General features: G+C 36.3%; 1 protein-coding gene across 5 annotated transcripts in view; it reads right to left on the bottom strand.

The window, feature by feature from the left end:
* Positions 1 to 5,250: 5,250 nt before the first annotated feature.
* Positions 5,251 to 18,984, bottom strand: part of LOC129721425 (optomotor-blind protein) — a 263,942-nt gene continuing 250,208 nt past the window's right edge. For 4 of the 5 annotated variants that reach the window (XM_055673974.1, XM_055673973.1, XM_055673978.1 and 1 more), the window contains 2 exons: positions 11,782 to 12,017; positions 5,251 to 11,689 (listed from right to left, as the gene is read on the bottom strand). In XM_055673974.1, coding sequence (XP_055529949.1) covers positions 10,872 to 11,689; positions 11,782 to 12,017 — 1,054 coding nt within the window. In that variant the 3' untranslated portion in view covers positions 5,251 to 10,871. The remainder of the gene's footprint in view (positions 11,690 to 11,781; positions 12,018 to 18,984) is intronic. The other variant, XM_055673976.1, reaches the window with a different exon arrangement.

Raw genomic sequence — 18,984 nt, 5'->3', positions numbered from 1 at the left:
CCACCACTATCACCCAAAAACTGTGATAGCTTATTCACACCTTCAAATAAACAAACAAAATAAGGAATTCTGAAATTTTCTCATGTAATAAACTGGATTCTTGAAGCATTAAACATACCGCACCCTTTCAGCAAATTTATTCATTCATTACTCCCTGTTTTCAAAACATTTTTAAAGCAGCTTACCTCTCAATGGCCCCTCATTTCTACTTTAATATCCTTCGATGACTAACTTATCGTCTGAGACTAATGATTTTATACATATTTTACAATGGAATTGCAGAAGTATCATACCAAAACTTGATTCATTCAAAGCTATGATTAATAATTTGAAATGTGATGTGTTTTCTATTTGTGAAACATGGCTCACTTCAGATATCAATCTCAATTTCAATAATTACAATATCGTACGATTAGATCGAGATATTCCCTATGGAGGTGTACTTTTAGGGATTAAAAAGTGTTATTCTTTTTATAAAATTAATTTACCTTCAATTCAAGGCATCGAATGTGTAGCTTGTCAAATTAACATACAAGACAAAGATCTCTGCATTGCTTCTGTATATATCCCTCCTAAAGCACTAATTAGACAACAAATGCTTTCTGATATTGTCGAACTTCTACCCTCACCCCGTTTAATATTGGGAGATTTTAACTCTCATGGTGTAGCTTGGGGTTCATCTTACAACGATAACCGCTCCACTTTGATTTATAATCTTTGTGACAATTTTAATATGACTGTTTTGAACAATGGAGATATGACACGTGTTCCGAAACCACCGGCTCGTCCAAGCGCATTGGATTTATCATTATGTTCAATGTCATTACGGTTAGATTGTAGCTGGAAGGTTGTCTATGATCCCCATGGTAGTGATCATTTACCAATTTTAATTTCAATTAATAATGGGTCAAATAGTACTCGACCAATTGACATTCCGTATGACCTTACATTAAATATTGATTGGGAAATTTATAAATTAAAAATTACAGAAGCTTTAGAGGCATTGCATCACCTTCCACTTCTTGAAAAATATGATTCATTTGCGGGTTTAATTTTAAATTCTGCAATACTAGCCCAAAAGAAAAAATATCTTGGCGTTTCAACTAAAAGACGACCTCCTACTCCTTGGTGGGACAAAGAGTGCTCAAAAATTTATGTTAAAAAATCAAACGCGTATAAGATTTTCCGGAAAAAAGGAAAAATCGAAGACTTTGTACGATACATGAAGTTAGAATCCATGTTTAAAAACTTGATCAAAGCTAAAAAACGTGGTTATTGGCGACGATTCGTTAATGAGCTTTCCAGAGAAACATCTATGAATACTCTTTGGAACACTGCTAGAAGAATGAGAAATCGAGTAGTGGCTAATGAAAATGAAGAATATTCAAATCAATGGATATTAAATTTTGCAAAAAAAGTATGCCCAGACACTGTTCCTGCTCAAAAATTATTCGTGACAATTTTTCTGAACAATCGGTGATGGAACTACCATTTTCTATTACTGAACTGTCTATCGCTCTTCTCTCTTCCAATAATAATGCCCCTGGTCTGGATAAAATAAAATTTTATTTACTGAAAAATTTACCTGACATTGCTAAAAAAATGTTGTTAGATTTATACAATAATTTTTTTGAACTAAACATCATTCCACATGATTGGAGACAAGTAAAGGTGATTGCTATCCAAAAACCTGAAAAACCTGCTTCTTATCATAACTCATATCGTCCAATTGCGATGCTTTCTTGTATTCGTAAATTGTTTACACATACCCAGTTTGGCTTCCGTAGAACTAAAGGAACAAATGATTGTCTCGCATTACTTTCAACAGAAATCCAGATTGCATTTGCTCAAAAAGAACAAATGGCTTCTGTATTCTTAGACATTAAGGGAGCCTTTGATTCTGTTTCTATAGATGTTCTTTCTGATAAACTTCATCAAAAAGGACTTCCTCCTAAATTTAATAATTTTTTATACAATCTACTATCAGAAAAACATATGCATTTCTCTCATGGTAGTTTGTCAGCGCTTAGACTTAGCTACATGGGTCTTCCACAAGGCTCATGTTTAAGTCCACTGCTCTACAATTTTTATGTGAGTGATATTGATGACTGTTTGGTAAATTGCACTATCAGACAATTTGCAGATGATAGTGTGATTTCTGCCACAGGTCCCAGGGCATCCGATTTACAAAGATCTTTACAAGATACCTTGAACAACTTATCCAATTGGGCAATACAACTAGGTATAGACTTTTCAGTTGAAAAAACTTAAGTTCATAAATATCTTGGCGTATGGTTCGACTCAAAATGCACTTGGAAAAGTTATATTCGATATTTAATACAGAAATGTCAACAAAGAGTTAATTTTTTGCGCACAGTAACTGGATCATGGTGGGGAGCACATCCTTGGGACCTTATTAAACTTTATCAAACTACAATTCTATCAGTGCTCGAATACGGATGTTTTTGTTTCCGTTCTGCCGCAAAAACTCATATCATAAAACTTGAACGAATACAGTATCGCTGTTTACGCATTGCTTTAGGTTGTATGCATTCAACTCATACGATGAGTTTAGAAGTGTTAGCGGGCGTTCTCCCCTTAAAAGATCGTTTTTGGATTATCACTTCTCGCATTCTTGTGAAAAGTGAAATTTTGAATCCTATGATAATAAATAACTTTGAAAGACTTGTTGAACTTCAATCTCAAACTCGTTTTATGACTGTTTATTTCAATTACATGTCTCAAAATATCAACCCTTCTTCATTTCCTTCAAATAATATTTACTTATTAGATACCTTTGATTCTACCCTATTTTTTGATACATCAATGTTAAATGAAATTCGTAGTATGCCTGATCAACTACGTATACAACAGATTCCAAATCTATTTCGTGAAAAATATCAAAATATAAACTGTAATAATTCATTTTATACCGATGGTTCTTTTCTCAACGGATCTACTGGTTTCGGTGTTTATAACAATAATTTATCCGTCGCTTACAAACTCGAAAGCCCTGCTTCTGTTTATGTCGCAGAGCTGGCTGCTATTCAGTACACATTAAGTTTTGTTGAAAATTTGCCTAAAGACAATTACTTCATCTTTACGGACAGCCTCAGTGCTATTGAAGCTCTCCGATCGATAAAAAGTATAAAGAGTTCTTCGTATTTTTTGAATAAAATACGCGACCATTTGAGTACTTTATCCGAAATCGCATCACAGGTTACATTAGTATGGATCCCTTCTCATTGTTTAATTGAGGGCAATGAGACGGCAGATTCATTAGCTAAGATCGGTACGGTACATGGTGACATTTATGAAAGACCTATTGAATTCAATGAATTTTTTAGTTCTATACGTCGAGAGTCGCTCATGAACTGGCAAAACTCTTGGAACAATGGAGATCTAGGAAGATGGTGTCATTCAATTATTCCTAAAGTTTCTTTAAAACCTTGGTTCCACAAATTGGACGTAAGTCGTGATTTCATTTGTATGATGTCTCAGCTTATGTCCAATCATTACTGGTTTAATGCTCACCTTCGTCGTATAGGACTCACAGAGGATCACCTTTGCACCTGTGGCGAGGGTTACCACGATATTGAACATGTTGTTTGGTCATGTCCGTTATATCGTGAAGCTAGATCCAATTTAGAAAATTCTCTTAAAGCTCGGAATAAACAACCAAATGTCCCTGTTCGTGATGTCTCAGCAATTTTAGATTTCCCATATATGCGTCTTCTATATTCCTTCCTTAAATCAATTGATGTTCCTATTTAGTACACTTTTGTTTTCATTTCAGATTCTATTTACGCGCTTAACCAGGAATAAGACGTTCCCGAAAATATATTTGGCCCTTGAAGCTGCAGGAACCATACTTATCAAGATTGTGTTTTATGATTTGTAACTTATTTATAATTGTATTATTGTATATGAAAAGATGAGAGGGTTTTTATGCCTGTTTGAGGAGAAATATTTAATAATTTTACTCAAGCAGGCTTTTCCCTACTCCAATAGTTATTTCGGCCCCGTTATGCTCTCTGCGATTGGGCCTTTATCTTATTACATTTAATTAGAATAAAAAAAAAAAAAAAGAAAAAACCAAGTATGATTCGTTGGTCAAAATTCACTGTCATCGCATGCGTTTTTAGATAAAACCAAATCCCAGATAATCCCGAGATTTTATTGATTTTCCATCGTGCCGCGGTAGAAATTTCATGGCAAGCGCAAAAAAAAAAACCGTTTTCCTTACCATTCGACCTCGAAGCAAAAGCATTAAATATTTTCGTCCACTGGCAAGCGCCAAAGAGCTGTTAAATTTTTATGAGTTTATCCTTCAGTTACAGCGTTGCACTACATCACCGAAGAAACTTTAGAGTATAGCCTGAAAAACGGAAACCGGGATGTGGAAAATTTCTATGGCTTTCTATGATAAACAAACTCAAAAAGCCATTTGATGAGCATTTTGTTAGTTATAAAGGAAATTAGTTCGATCGATCGTAGAGATAAGTTCAAAATATCGTGCCATTTGTTGATTGTTGCTTTTCTACGAAATGGAGGCAAGGGTAACAGCACTGGTTTTGCCCACAGCATGTTGTGTATAAAAAATATCAATTCCTTTACCCTTAGAAAACATATAATATATAAAAAAATAAATCTATTTTTGGCAGCAGCAAAGCCAGATAGGTGTTCTTTTTGCATTTGCAAAATCAGTTTACATTTCCTGGCAAATGAGTACCTATACTTTGATTCCAAATGTGATAATTTAATCGTGTTTCTCTGTTTCATTTTTAAAAAATGAAGTCAAATTTACTTTGATTCACTTACAATTTTAATTCCCGTCTTGCTAATATCTCTGGAACTCTTTGATTATGGACATTTCGGGTGATACAATTTGTAGAAAATTGACCATGGTATTCAGAGAATATTTGCATTTTGGTCAGAAATGTTGCCAGGTGCTGGGATATTCATTAAAAAACATTTGTTTCATTCATTTAAAATTTCTTAGTTTTAACTTGTATTTCGCGTTTTTTTATGTAATTTTCTATGTATTATTAAATGAAATAAGGTAAAACAGGCTGAATTAGATGTTTCTACCCTATAGAGATACACGAAAAGCACACGGATCATTTGTCGTGCCTGCGCTGCGGCTAGATTTCTGAATGCCACACGCAGTGCAGGACTCATGACACGTAATAACCAACCATTTATCATGTCGCTTGTTCTTTTCTTGTTCGCAAAAAAAAATTCGAAACATAAATTTTAATTATAATATTTTTAATTTATTTCTTAAAATAGTTTTGTCATATATTTACTTTTCAATTATTGCTCTTTACGACTTACAAAAATAGTCTAGTTTTGTTTTTGTTTTCTTGTGTCTCTTGTGGTGCTGATGTTACGAGACAAAACTCTCTCTGGGCATTGTTCTCGGTTGGTTGATTTCAGTTTCATTTCTGGTCAGCGCTTGCTGCATTTGTCTCAAATTGAACTGTTTGGGTTGCCTAGAAACGGTCGCTAATAGTAATATTGCTTTGTAACAAAACATAACAGGATCACTCTCCTGGGGAACTTAGTCTCTGCTTGGATGACAGATGTTAATAATAAAATTAAGGAAAAAAAAACTATTACTCAATAAATTATCACACTTTTTTGTTCAGTTAATTCGTAATTAAAATTATATTCTGTTTCGTCGGGTTTACCTAATAGTTACTATTTCTGCCATAACTAATGATACCTGCAATTAGTTGCTTGTTTTACTTCTTTTAACAACTTTGTTTCGTATTCATTTTATACTGCTGTGGTGACTACATGCTAATATTGAGGACACTGATATTGAATGCGAATCGCGAAACTAGTGAAGTGAATTAAGGAGGATTTTGTTTTGAGTGTGACCTGTTGACGCATGCGAGAAAGCGAAGGTTTAACAAAATTAGGCAGGCTAGAGGCAGCGAAGGCAAAACTTTTTTCCATATTCGCTCCTTTAAACTTAGTTCATTTTTGCCGTACACAGTCGCTTTTAGCGAGATTCTGATTTTTTTACGTTTAGCGGGCCTTTCGAGTCTAGTTTGATTTGAGTTTACACTTGTTTTGTTCACTATTTTATCTCGTTTGCGTTAAAAAGATTCAATTCTGCTATAGTACTTGCATTTTGTGTTTTAAATGTTGTAATTAATGAATTGCATGATGGTTTGTTTTTGTTTTTTTTCTTGTCAAGTATAACTATATATGTTAGTTTGTTTTGTTTCTTAGAAAAAAGGTCAATCGTCACTTGGTTTTTCAAATGCTGTTAGTATTTTGTTTTGTATTTCTTTAAAATATGCTATAATAACTGTACAAAATGTACAATGAGATGCATTTTGCTTAATGTGGCTGGTCGGTTGATGCAATGATACGTTTGTTAGCTCTAGTGTAGTAAGGAACGACAGCTCGTTTTATTTAGAAGAACTAAATATAAATAATCACTGGTTTCTAGTTTGTGACATGTTGATAATGCTCATGATTTATAAAATTTAGCATGCTTGAATTGATAGCATTTCGAGGAAGCAGTAAAACTATGTTTGAATTACCGAATTACCGCCCATTTCCTAAAAATTTTGTATAATTCGTAGACATGTCGCATCCTCCTTTCCCCAAAAAAGCTGTTCACGGCGAATGTGAATGACCCCTTTAAATTATAAACAAATAAGGTATAGTGTCCAAATTATACCATACAATATAATATTTGTAGAATTTTTACTTCAAGTAAAGCTTGAATTATTCCACATCTATTTAACTGGTTTTCTTGCCATCCAATGTTTCGAAACTTTTCGTAACTATAACAATGGTCAGAATCAAAGACATCTGGGCGAACAACAAGCCGCAAGTTAAGAACCTTAGCATTTTTCCCGATCATTATTTTTTGCAAAGTAAGGACTGATTTTGTCTAAATTTTAACTTTGCTTGGAAGTTTTAATTTTTTTTTTTGCGCGAATAGTGAAAAACTATTTATTTAAAAAAAATTGAAAGACATTCAAGCAATCAAAATATTATTATAAATAGGCAGACTTAGAAAGATGCGAAACCATACCGCATAACAAACCATTTGTAGCAGAAAAGTCTTAATGATACAGATAAAATCAATAAGAAAGACATATTAGGAAATTTCTCTAAAAAGTACGATTCTCTTAAAGTAATAAATACTGCACAATTCATCAAAATTGGATAGTTTTCAATGATCTAATGGTAATTTATTAATTTGCAATCATGTTTCATTTAATACTGACGCTATTATTTAGTTCTGTCATGTACATGTTTTTTGCACAGCATCATTATTTTATCGAAATCAAAACTTTGTGGGTTCATAACTTTTTGACCTCGTTCACACGTTTTGAAAAATAATAAATTGAACATGTGGGAAGATGTTGAAACTTTTTCGCATGAATATATCTTTTGCCCATGACGGTAAATATGTTCTTATGATTTGTTTTGACCTGTCAAATTATTGGCGTAGATTTTTGTAGTTTGATAGTTTTCACGTCGGTTGAGGGACGTGAACTTTTGTATAAAATTTTCACATCCCCTGAAATTATGTGGTATAATTGTATCGAAATCGGCGGTAAGCTTTCTCACACGAGAGGACAATACGCACAATAACAACCCAACAGATCTCACTGCAGTGGTTTTAATGTAAGTCTCTTAAGCTTATATCGAATGAGGGGAGCATGTAGGTGGGAAAGTAGATTGCGTTTGTTTGTTTTTTATCTCGAAACTGAAAAAAAATAAATCCAGCCGTACGTTACGCATATGCGCGCATGTTTGCTCTTGAGCAATTCCACAAAAAAAGGCAATTAATTTAATCGACCATTTTTTATTAAGCTGAAACTTTGCATAGACGTTTTTATAAGCAAAAGATGCCATTTTGTGCTATTGGTTTGATTTTTCGGAACACGACTCATTTTTTGAGTAGCTATTGAAAAATAATATTTCAGGAAGGTATTGATGATTACAAATATTTTTAGAGCAAGTACGGTTTGTTTGATCGGTGTGACGTTCGCGGCAACGTTGTAGATAATAATTTTGTTTTTCGAAAAGAAATATACACTCTAAAGAAATTATTATTTTTTGAAAAAGAGTTAAATGAAAATTGATTTCTGCATTGTTTAGGTAATCTTTTGTAGTTTTTATAAAAAACTAGTTTTTTTTCAAAAATGAGCTTTTTGATTGATTTTTTATTTTTCTATTAACTTCAAAAAAAAAATTTTTTTTAGAGTGTATATTTTTTTTCGGAGAGACAAAATTATCATCTAAATCTTTGTCTAAAACGTCAGACCGATGAAACAATCCGTTCTGGCCCTAAAAATATTTGTTATTCCAAAATAGCATTTTTCAATAGCTTCTCAAAAAGAGGTCGTGTTTCAAAAAATTAAACCAATAGCACGAAATGGCATCTTTTGCCTATAGCAAACGTCTATGAAAAGTTTCAGCCAAATCAAAAATGAAAATTTAAAGAAATGTTAAACTGGGCTCTGCTCGAATGCTACCAAATTTATCTTAGCAGTGCGTACCGAGGTGTACTTCTGTGTTTTCTCACTAGCGTGATTCACCACTCTCGTTTTGCTCAGCTGTGGTGTAAGCAGGAAGTGTATTAATTTTTCTGCGAGTGGCAGAAATACAGCACAGAGCAGAATAAAGAAGTTTTATGCAAAAAATTGCTACACGCAACGTTCATGCAGGGCACGAAGTGAGCGGTGAATATTCATTCTGCACTTTCTACATATTGAGAAGAATAACAAGTAGGTTATTGTAGCGCCTAGTCTTCGTTGTAAAGAAAGAGAGACTTTAATCTAAGAATGTGATTGCATTCAGAAATGTGAATGTCCACAGTAGTTAAATTCCAATGATGTATTATTTCCAATTTTTCCCATTGTTCTTAGTGAGTTTTTTACGGCATTTTTTGTTCAGGCCAGAAAAGATGAATGTTTTTTTACTGCGGAATAGCCTCAAAATACAGGAAAAGCATCATCATAATGATACAATGTTTTGAGAAATGGTTCGCCTATCCATAACTTTGCGATGATGATTATAATTTAAAATTCACGGATTTGAATAATTTTCAAGTAACATTGTTAACGAACATGAAATGTAACTTCTTTTTACCTTTTCCCAGAATTGTCGGTTCTAGGAAACGTCAACTTAATTTCCAGCATACTTAAAAAGCATGCTAATCTCATCATGCCCACGTTGTATATAAATAACAATGTTCCCATCTGAACTTGACATTGATATGCAAGCAGATATATGACTGATTTTGTGGATTTGAACATATCTTAGAAATATGATTGACGCAAAACGAGGTACGTGAGGTACTTGACTAATTCGTATTCTTCATGTTGTTAATTAACAACAATTTAAAAAAAAAAGGTTAAAGGTCATTGCTTTACTAAACTTTTTTTATTGCTTTGAACAAATAGACTAGATTGTCCAATGGAAAAAATACAGTTTTTGTGAAAAAATTCTGAGCATCGAAGGTTTATAATAAAGCAAGCTGCACAAAGCGTATAGGCTGACTGGAAATTATTTGAAATATCAGGGCAAATGACATGGTTTTGAACATTTTCATTAGGCTCATCATGGTACCTTTGCGTCATTTGTAAAATTTTCGGGTTTAGAAAATAGTTATGTTATTGATTTCTGATGAAAAAAATATGTTCTAAACTCAACAGAAAACAATCACGCAATATAATTCTAAAAACACATGTTTCAAAAGTCACACTCCAGCGCGTTTACGTAATCTCTGTTTATACCAGTTGATTCCCCATGACAGTAATGCTTTCTTTTTCTGGCAGAATATTGTACCGCTGCTTCGAATATTTGTAGAAATTACAGAACTGGAAATATACATCAGTTCGAAAATAAACGATTGATCACCAGCTGCATATGGTTTATGTGTTTCTTACCATTTAGAGCATCGCTTTATTTTATTTCCTCATAAAGATTTCGATCGAAAGTAATTTTATTCGCGTTTAATAATGCCAAGATAGTGATGCAGGTGAATAGATTTCATAAAAAAAAGTTATGCGGTAAATGAAATGATAAAAAAGAGCTGAATAAATGAACCATGAAACTGCAGACCCACAATTAGTTGTTTTGACTTGGGCAGTTTATAGCTTAATACTTTCTGTATCAATTCCGCATGTTAGGATTATTGCGCTCAGTAGAAACTAACCTTTGACGATTTCACTATACTCCGACCAGCCATTTGTTTGAAGATCAGTCTCTCAGAGAGCCAAATCTTACTTCGTTCCTGTACAACAATATAATTTACAATAGTTTATCGACTCTTTGGTAAAGGTTTTTCATCCATTTTTTTTCAATAAGTTGTAAGATGAAATTATTCGCGATGAGATTTTCTTTAATGATACTGGTTCGTATTTCTCCATTAGCGCACCCGGAGTACGGCCTTTCTGTCCATCTCTCTGCCTCCATTGCTAATATACACCTGTTCGGTCCAGAGTACGATCAATACTAAGCGATTGAAATTGAACATGTTGGTAGTTTTTAAAATAATGCAAATTTTTATATGACCCTTTAAGGATTCATTTAGCTAACTTTACACAAAACTCCTAGACGCTTCATTATTCGTGACTGATCGCGTTCCCAGCCTTCCGCTGCGGTCTAAGCTTTAATCATAAATATTTGCACAGTAATTCATCTAAATAACAGGTTCATCTAACATGCTTCTCATACGAAACCCTTGCCCCGTGGGTATGAAGACCGATGACAGACACCGTGCAAGAAATTCATAGTGCACTGAATAGCTTGCTGGAACTTATTGCCAACTGTCACATGTCCTGGTCGAGCTTCAGATTGCTGTCACTCGTTGGACAGTCCAGGAGTCGTCACTGATCGTGTCCGGCGAGTTGCTGAAGCTTGCTATTCTCCATATTACCATTGATGTTGTGCTGCACTTCTAGTCCATTGACCATTTTCTCTATGCTTTTCAACTCGGATGGTGAGTTCGAAGGCATAGCCGTAACCGTAGGTGCCGTAGAAGCTGCCTGTGGTGGAGGAATTGCAGCGGACGTTGCTTCTGCCGAAACCGGAGACGTAGGGTTTTGCGTTGGTGTTGGCGAAACCGAGATTGGCCTGGTGGGCGGCGAATTTGAGGCAGCTCGTGGATGGGGACTACTGCTAAGACTACGTGGACCCCCGGAATTAGATCCGGGTGTAACGGCATCAAATGCCGATCCAATACCTGATCCGGGCAAACTATACGGCGAAAACCGATGGCCTTTGAGGCTGTGCAGTGGCGAGGATGGTGAGTGACCAGAGTAGTGACCAAAAAAGGCCGGATGTTGTGCCGCCAGGGCAAGTTGGGCATTGAATAGTAAGCTTGGGTTCATCGCTGCCGCCGCCGCGTGGTTATGCAGCAGAGACAGATGATGTGGGGGGTACAGACCCGGTGGATAGAGATACGGTAACAAGTGTGGCGGCGGGTGGATTGGTGGCCCCACGGAGATATTCGGCGAAGGATATGATGTACCGGCGCTACTTGATGACTCCTTAGGACTGCCCGAAGTCGGACGAAAGGCACCTGTGCTTCCTGAAACACTGTCCGAGCAATTGGAATCACTTCCGTCGCGCTCGTTCTCATCGGATTGAAGCCGCCTTCGCATAGCTTCTTCTGCTCGCTGTACGTCTTCAAAGTTGAACCAACCTAATTGGATTGGTAGAAGGAAACAATGATACAAATATTTCATTAGAACCTTGCAGCAAACTACTGTTTCCTTTGTTTACTAATGATCTTACCTGCATGATGCTGCATTTGCTGGCTAAGGGAGAGAAGCGGACTTTGCGGTGGCCCGACGACATCCAGTAGCTTGTCGTCGTCGTCTAGGTTTGATATGCTATTCGTTCGGTGGTCCAATCCAGCTGGACCTCGGGAGGAGCTGACGGAACTCGGGCTTAGCTTGTCACCGTCTCCACTCCGTTGACCTATCAGCGATTGTCGGAAAGCAGAGCAGCTGGAAAGAGGGAAAGAGCCACTTGAGAGAAATTTTTTAGGAACTCTAACACCATTGATATGGGATTGTGCATATTCTGATGGGGGACTAATTTAACCGAGAAAACCAAAATACCCGACAATGTGTCAACAAGCTAAAAATCACCAAAAATTAGCACCCTTCGCTTCTAAGCATGGGTAATTTGAATGTATCGTACGTCGGTTCCGTTCTCGGCAGCCGGTTGCTGGGAAGTTCACCCTTTGCCGAAGGGTGCTAATGATCGATTTCCCATGCAGATTGCCTGGGGTGAAGCAAAACAGAAATGAACCAACACCGCTACCCCTCTGCCCCTGGCGTTCACGTCGCACACAAAAATTTTGTCAAGATATAAAAAGGGTGGTGATTCATTCCAAACAAAAAGTAATAGTTGCCTTCGCTGACTATCGTGTCTATGATTTCGAGATCCTTAGATGCAATAGTTAATTTATGTTGAATCTCATCATGACTCAGAGCAATTTGGCGATGGAGAGGATTTTTCTTTAAAGTTTGTAAACAATCGTGAATAAGCTATTTTACTGCACATAATAGACTGAAAAATCTTGTTTCGAATCTGTCCCTAGCTGGTTGAAGCAAACGACGAAATGCTTGCAAATTGGTCGCCAGTGATAAATTGTGCGGCCACGTGGACGGAAGTGGAATCACATCCCACTCGCCAATGGCAACCTTTAAGTGTTTTTTTTTTTGATCCTAACATTTCGTCGCTTGTGAATGGGAAAACTCGGTTATCTCAGGGAGAGTACCACGTAAAAATAAAAGTCATTTGTGCTCGTTTTGATGTCTTTTTGCATGTGTATCAAAAGAAAAGCACGAAAATTGTTTGCTGTCGTTATACTTATTCATGATAATATATAACAACGTGCGTGCAACTTAACCCGCTACCATATTGTTTATGTTACCAAAGTTGTTGATTGCACAACTGAGTAACTGACTTTTTTGCGCGGATTGACACACATAACAAGTAAGTTTCTCTTTTTTTGTTGCAATTTTGCATGTCTTTTTGACGAAGATGAACGGTGTTTTAGTGAATGGATAGAGCAAAAATATCATTCATCTATTTAAAAATTTTCAATGTTTTCGAATTATAAACTTGAGCGTTCAAACTCTGACAGCTGTATAAAAATTATTGTTCATTTTTAAAAGACAAATAATATAAAATATTTTTTTTTTCTCTGGCAAAAATACAATAGAAAAGAAGGTCTTTATAGCGATTGTCGTGACACTAATACACTGCTGAGTGATTTGTTTTGCGATAAGCAATAAACGGGAAACATATTGAAAGCTCGAATAACAAAACAACAATCGAAAGGGTTGAGCCGTCTAGAGCAGCTGACATAAATTTCGATTTTATAGTTCTATCACCGTGGAGCAGAAACACCGGTATAATTTATAGCAACAGTAGCACCATAAAATTTATGAAAATGTAACCGTGCTTGCAATAATGTTTTGTGTTAGAATTCGCGCGAACCGTGAACTCGGCATAAATATGTATGACAAATCCATGCATACAAGATGAGCCGAACCACCATAAGAACAAAACATTGATCGGTTTCGATCAAACAAGTGAAGTTCGAAAGTTACTCAGTAAGGATTGTATCATGTGCGAAACTCATTCAGGCCCAAGTAAATATTCAACCGAAAACGGCTGAATATTCACTCGAGACTCAACAGTTAATTTACTCATCTCTCTCCAAAATTAGAGGCATGATAAAATTAAATTAAATGAACAATGGTCATAAATAAGCTGACCAACTCCTGAATGAAAAAAATCCGGACCATTTCGTTAATACTCAACCTTATTGGATAGTCAGTCAATAAAACCCAAACTTTTGTCAAACGTTATATCTTTTATTTAAAGTTTGATGAAAACAAAATAAAAATTAGAGATTAAAACCTGTTTCTAAAATGTAATCGGTTTTTCATCTTGCCGGAATGTATACTTTTCTTGAGATGGAATTTTATTCAATATATTCGGTTGGGTCTTTGATGCTTGCTGGTAAGAATGTGTTTTTTGATAGCTGACTTTCCAACCGAGGCTATATCAAAATCTGTGTTTCTTTTTTTCTGGAATGTTAAATGAACATTTTCTTTGGGCTTTGCCCATTTTAAATAAACATTGCAATTGTTCAAACGCCTCGGGAACAAAAACGTTTTTTTATTCTTCTGAAAACGCTAGTGGTGACTCAGAACTAAACCTGCTGACTCTTGCTTTTCGGACGCGAAAAAACAGGTAAATATTTTTGATAATTTTTGAATCTCATTTTTGGTGTTCGTGAACTAACGAATGTCAACATTTAAACTTAAAAGAAACCCATGGGAACTGCAACATTTTAACGAAAGATCGAATCTCTGCTGTCAAATCCCCATGAAAAACTGAAGTGCATTTAAACTTGATCAAAGAGCGTTGATAGTTAATTTTAGTATGTTTAATGTTAAAAATCTGGAAAAAATTCGAACAGTTCAAAAATCCGGACAAAATCTGGACAGAAATTTAATCCGGACACCACCTCTGAAAATCCGGACCGTCCGGAAAAAATCCGTACGGTTAGTCAGCTTAGTCATAAAGTATAATTTGTAGCATATTGAATGGTTTTTTAATTCCATCATGTCCTATATCATGGTTTGAAATATGAACAAATATCGACTATTCTAGTTGGCTACTCACACGAAACGACCATGATCACATAAAAAAACGTTTCGCTGGTTTTGTGCAGTTAGAGTAGTAATATTGTTTAACCGACAATAATATTGTATCTCTTTGTGTTGTTGCATTTGCACAACATAACACTAAACCACCTAAACAGGTTCTTCCATTAAGGAACAATCAAGTGAATGTCCGCTGTCGCTCTCATTCACTGGGCAGTAAAATGCTCAACAATATTAGCTCTTTCACCTTTACGCGGTTGCCACCGTTGTGGTTATCAAATTGCTTAATTAGGGTTCATACAAGCAAACCGCCGGCGGTCCTCATAAACCATCCGATCGTTAATACAAAATTAACCTGCTCTTAAAACTGTCATCAACGGCTGGCTGGTTGGTATCAGACTGAATAGAGAAACTCGAGGACAGGTGCTGACGAAAGACAATTACAAATTAATTATTTATGAAAATGTTCTACGCGGAGGCTTTTTAGTTTGGCCGGTTAGCGATTAACACAAAAAAAACGGATGACAATGTATCCTTCATCACAATACCCGTCATAAAACATATTGATGAACATAGGTATGTTTGTGCTAAGTAATTTGTTAAGTTTTTTCCGCAAATGGTTCCCCTTTTTTGACTTGAAGTGAGCTCATGTGCAATTTAATGACATACAAATTGAGTGGAAAAAACATGAAGGCCATTTCAACTGCGCGTGTGTCATAATATTCGAGATAGAAAATGTATGTGACTTTACACAAGAATTACTATACGATTACTATATACAGAACAAAATAGCTATGAAAGGTAATGCTTAGGTACTACGTTAACTTTCAGAGTTGGGATCTTTGTTCAAACAGAAGTGTGTTCCATACGAATGATTCAACTTTTGCTTAGAAATGGTAATTTAAAAAAAAGGAGCCATCAGTGGAAAAATTAAGGAAAGGATTATGCATTCCATCTAGTGGTGTGATCTAGCCATTCTCATGCGAACTTTAATGTTCGGTTAAATACAAACTCATTATTATGGAAATATTTTTTCGAATGCAGATAATCTCTGCGACACTTATTATTGGTTCAAAACTGTGCAAGTGCAATTCCACAAAAAAACGAGCAACCATTTTGATCGATATTTTTCATCTGGTTGAAACATTGTACAGATGTTTATTGACTAAAGTTGTCATTGTGTGCCACTGTTATTTTTTTTTGAATCACGACTGGTTTGTGAAGAAAGTTTAAAAGAGTTTTACAAGGGATTACAAATATTTTTTAGAGCCAGAACCATTGTTTGATCAGTCTTTTGTCTTTCCAAAAAGAAACTTACACCGTGGAAAAACTTGTTTTTTCAGCAAAAAAGGCAAATAACCATATATAAATTATTTATATCGAAAAGCTCATATTTAAAAAAAAAGTTTTGATAAAAACTACAAAAGATTAGCTGAACATTGATGGTTATCTGATCATGAAGAAATGAAAAACAAAACAATTGAAATTTTTCAAAAATAATGAAAAAATGGTCAGCACGGTTTGTTTGATAAAATGTCTTTGGCGAAGTTGTAAACAGTAATACGGTCCTTTAAAGCAAGATACACAGTGGTAAAAAAAAATTCAAGAAAACCACGTAAAAATTTAATTACATATCAAATATCTCAAAAAACTTTTTAGAAATCTGTTTTTATTACGAAAATTACACATTGTTGGCTAAACAGTGATAGTCGTTTGAGCTAGGAGGAATAAAAAATTTCAAAAAAAAAAAATTGTTAAAACAAGTATTATTTTAGAATGTTTTTTACGGTTCGGAGGGACAAAATTACTATTTTCAACTTGACCGGAGACACTATACCGATCAAACGAACCGTTTTGGCTTTAAAAATATTTTACACTCGGGTCAGTCAATTGGATTTATATGTTCTTCATGCCAACGGGGAATCAAACTTGAGGGGTTTTCCCTAAGCCGACTGCCTAATAATGCTGACAATATTTTTATAGCCATAACGATTTGTTGGAAAGGATTTTTGACATTTTTTGACATGGGACTACGTCTTCGTTTTCTATATTTGGAAGCATTTTGTAAAATTGGAAATGAAACTGGCAAATATTCCGTCAGATTTAAAACGATAGTAACAGCATAACCACATGATGGACAACAATAATCAATATGTTGTTGAATACATAAAGTGTTAGAAAATTTTGAACTACGCTTGTTATTAATTATGATTATTTCATTGCTAAGCAGTGAAAATTGATAAATTTACGCGAACAATGAACCAATCAGCGAGCATTTCTAACACAGACGAGATGAATAAACACCGACCATTCCCTGTGATATTCTCTGTAATAATATCAAATAAAAAAAGACGGAATCTACCCGTTCCTACAGGTCAATTTATGGTTACTTCCATGAATTTAGACCAATTTTCGAAAGTGAAGGTTTTTCGAAAAGTTTGAAACAACCTTTTTCCTCGAAAAATTTCTAAACCTATGCTATTACAACGTATTGAGAACTGATGTCTTGAAAAAAAAAACATGCTGGTAGATGCAACAGTACCATACAGTATATGTGGAGCAGAGCGCCGCTGGTCTCTCGTCGTCGGACGTGCAACCAAGGAAAACTGCAATGCTGCTGCTCTGATGGTAATTGAAAGATAATCTCATAAGTATGGTTACCAAAAAAAAAAAAAAACTCACAAATCTATATCCGAATATCCGACTATTCGATTATCCGTATGATCCGAGCTTCGGATAACCGGATCACGAATATCACGAATATATCCGGTTAAAAGTCCCAGCACTAATATGAACGCACAAGTCAGACGAGAGGAGTTCTTTCGTCCCGTTATTGGTAGGGAAAGCCTTCACCCTGCTGATCGACGGCCGGCACTTTTCAGACTTCATAGATGTGCAGTCCTTTCGAGGGCCAAACATCTGCTCGGAACACTATCTCGTGGTAGGTAAAATTCGCACTCGGCTGTCCATCGTTATTCAATTGAGATCGGTGAGGAAGATACGTCTGGACATCCAGAGGTTATCAGCGGAAGAAATTGCTGCAGAGTATACGAGGAAAGTTGATAGACGGATCAGTGAATCAGCTGTAGTGGACCTGTGGAGGCAGATCCATGATGCAGTCAGCGAAACAGCGCGAGAAGTGATAGGCATGACAACAGAAACCACGCGTAGTGGGTGGCATGCTTGTCATTCTCCTCAGTATGTGAAAGGAGAGGAGATAAAATTCACCGCGCACTTCCCTTCCAGTATGTGCCTGCGTGTATCAAATGCTTTCACCACACTGCTTCTTTCTCCGCTCCAAAGTGTTTCAACCAGCTCACAGAGAGACAAACACACTTCCAGCTCATCCCACATCTGATATAAACAAGAGGGGTGAATCACTCTACAGAGAAAACGCAGAAGCACACAACAGTGTGCACTGGCGAATAGTCCGGAAGGTGAAAAAAACCTACCGGGCAAAAATGTAGTCCTCGTGTAGCTACACTGCGAAAACGAATTTCACCAAAGTAAATGTGACCGGCACGAGCAACGCAGTCTGTTTTTTTTCTCCCAATCTCTTTTCCTCTTCTGCCATGCTCAAGAAACCAATTGTGAAACGCACTGCAGATAGCTCTGCAGTGTAAATATTGTGCGTGATGTCCACACGTGTGAGAAAGTACACCATAGTTCATTGTCTCGCAAGAGAGAGATTTCAGATTTCACCGCAGTTCGTTCAGGTAGCTCAACAGATAAAAATCGTTTGTCGCTCTCTTCTAGCATGAGCGTTGCTTTGCTCTTTGGTATGGCGGCAGTTGTTTCCGCAGTGTTCTTCTGCACTCTAGAGGGTTTCTGAGGAGAAAAGACAAGCATGGTGGGTGGTTCGATGCTGAGTGTTAGGAGGTGACGGAAGGTGAATTGTGTGGCGCTTCAGATGCGGGAGAAATACCGAGGGGCAAGAGCTGCCGAAAAAAGGTTTCACCGCCGTAAGAAACGTGAGCACTACGATCGCGTCATCGCGGAGGCGGAGAATTGTTTCACCAGGCACGACACGAGGAGCTTCTATAGAATGATTAACGGAATCAGGAACCGGACCGTGCCAGTATCTGCCATGTGTAATGACAGGGAGGGGAACCTGATTACCGATAAATCGCAGGTGACCAGGGGTTGAAAGTTGCTTTCAACCCCTGGTCACCTGCGATTTATCGGTAACCAGGTTGCCCTCCCTGTCATTACACATGGAAGATACTGGCACGGTCCGGTTCCTGATTCCGTTAATCGTTCAAGAGAAGCTCCTCGTGTCGTGCCTGGTGAAACAATTCTCCGCCTC

The sequence above is a fragment of the Wyeomyia smithii genome, chromosome 2, assembly GCF_029784165.1.
Source record: "Wyeomyia smithii strain HCP4-BCI-WySm-NY-G18 chromosome 2, ASM2978416v1, whole genome shotgun sequence".
NCBI classification, from domain to species: domain Eukaryota; kingdom Metazoa; phylum Arthropoda; class Insecta; order Diptera; family Culicidae; genus Wyeomyia; species Wyeomyia smithii.
Note: the sequence above shows the minus strand (reverse complement) of the source record. Positions and strands in the feature narration are given on the sequence as shown.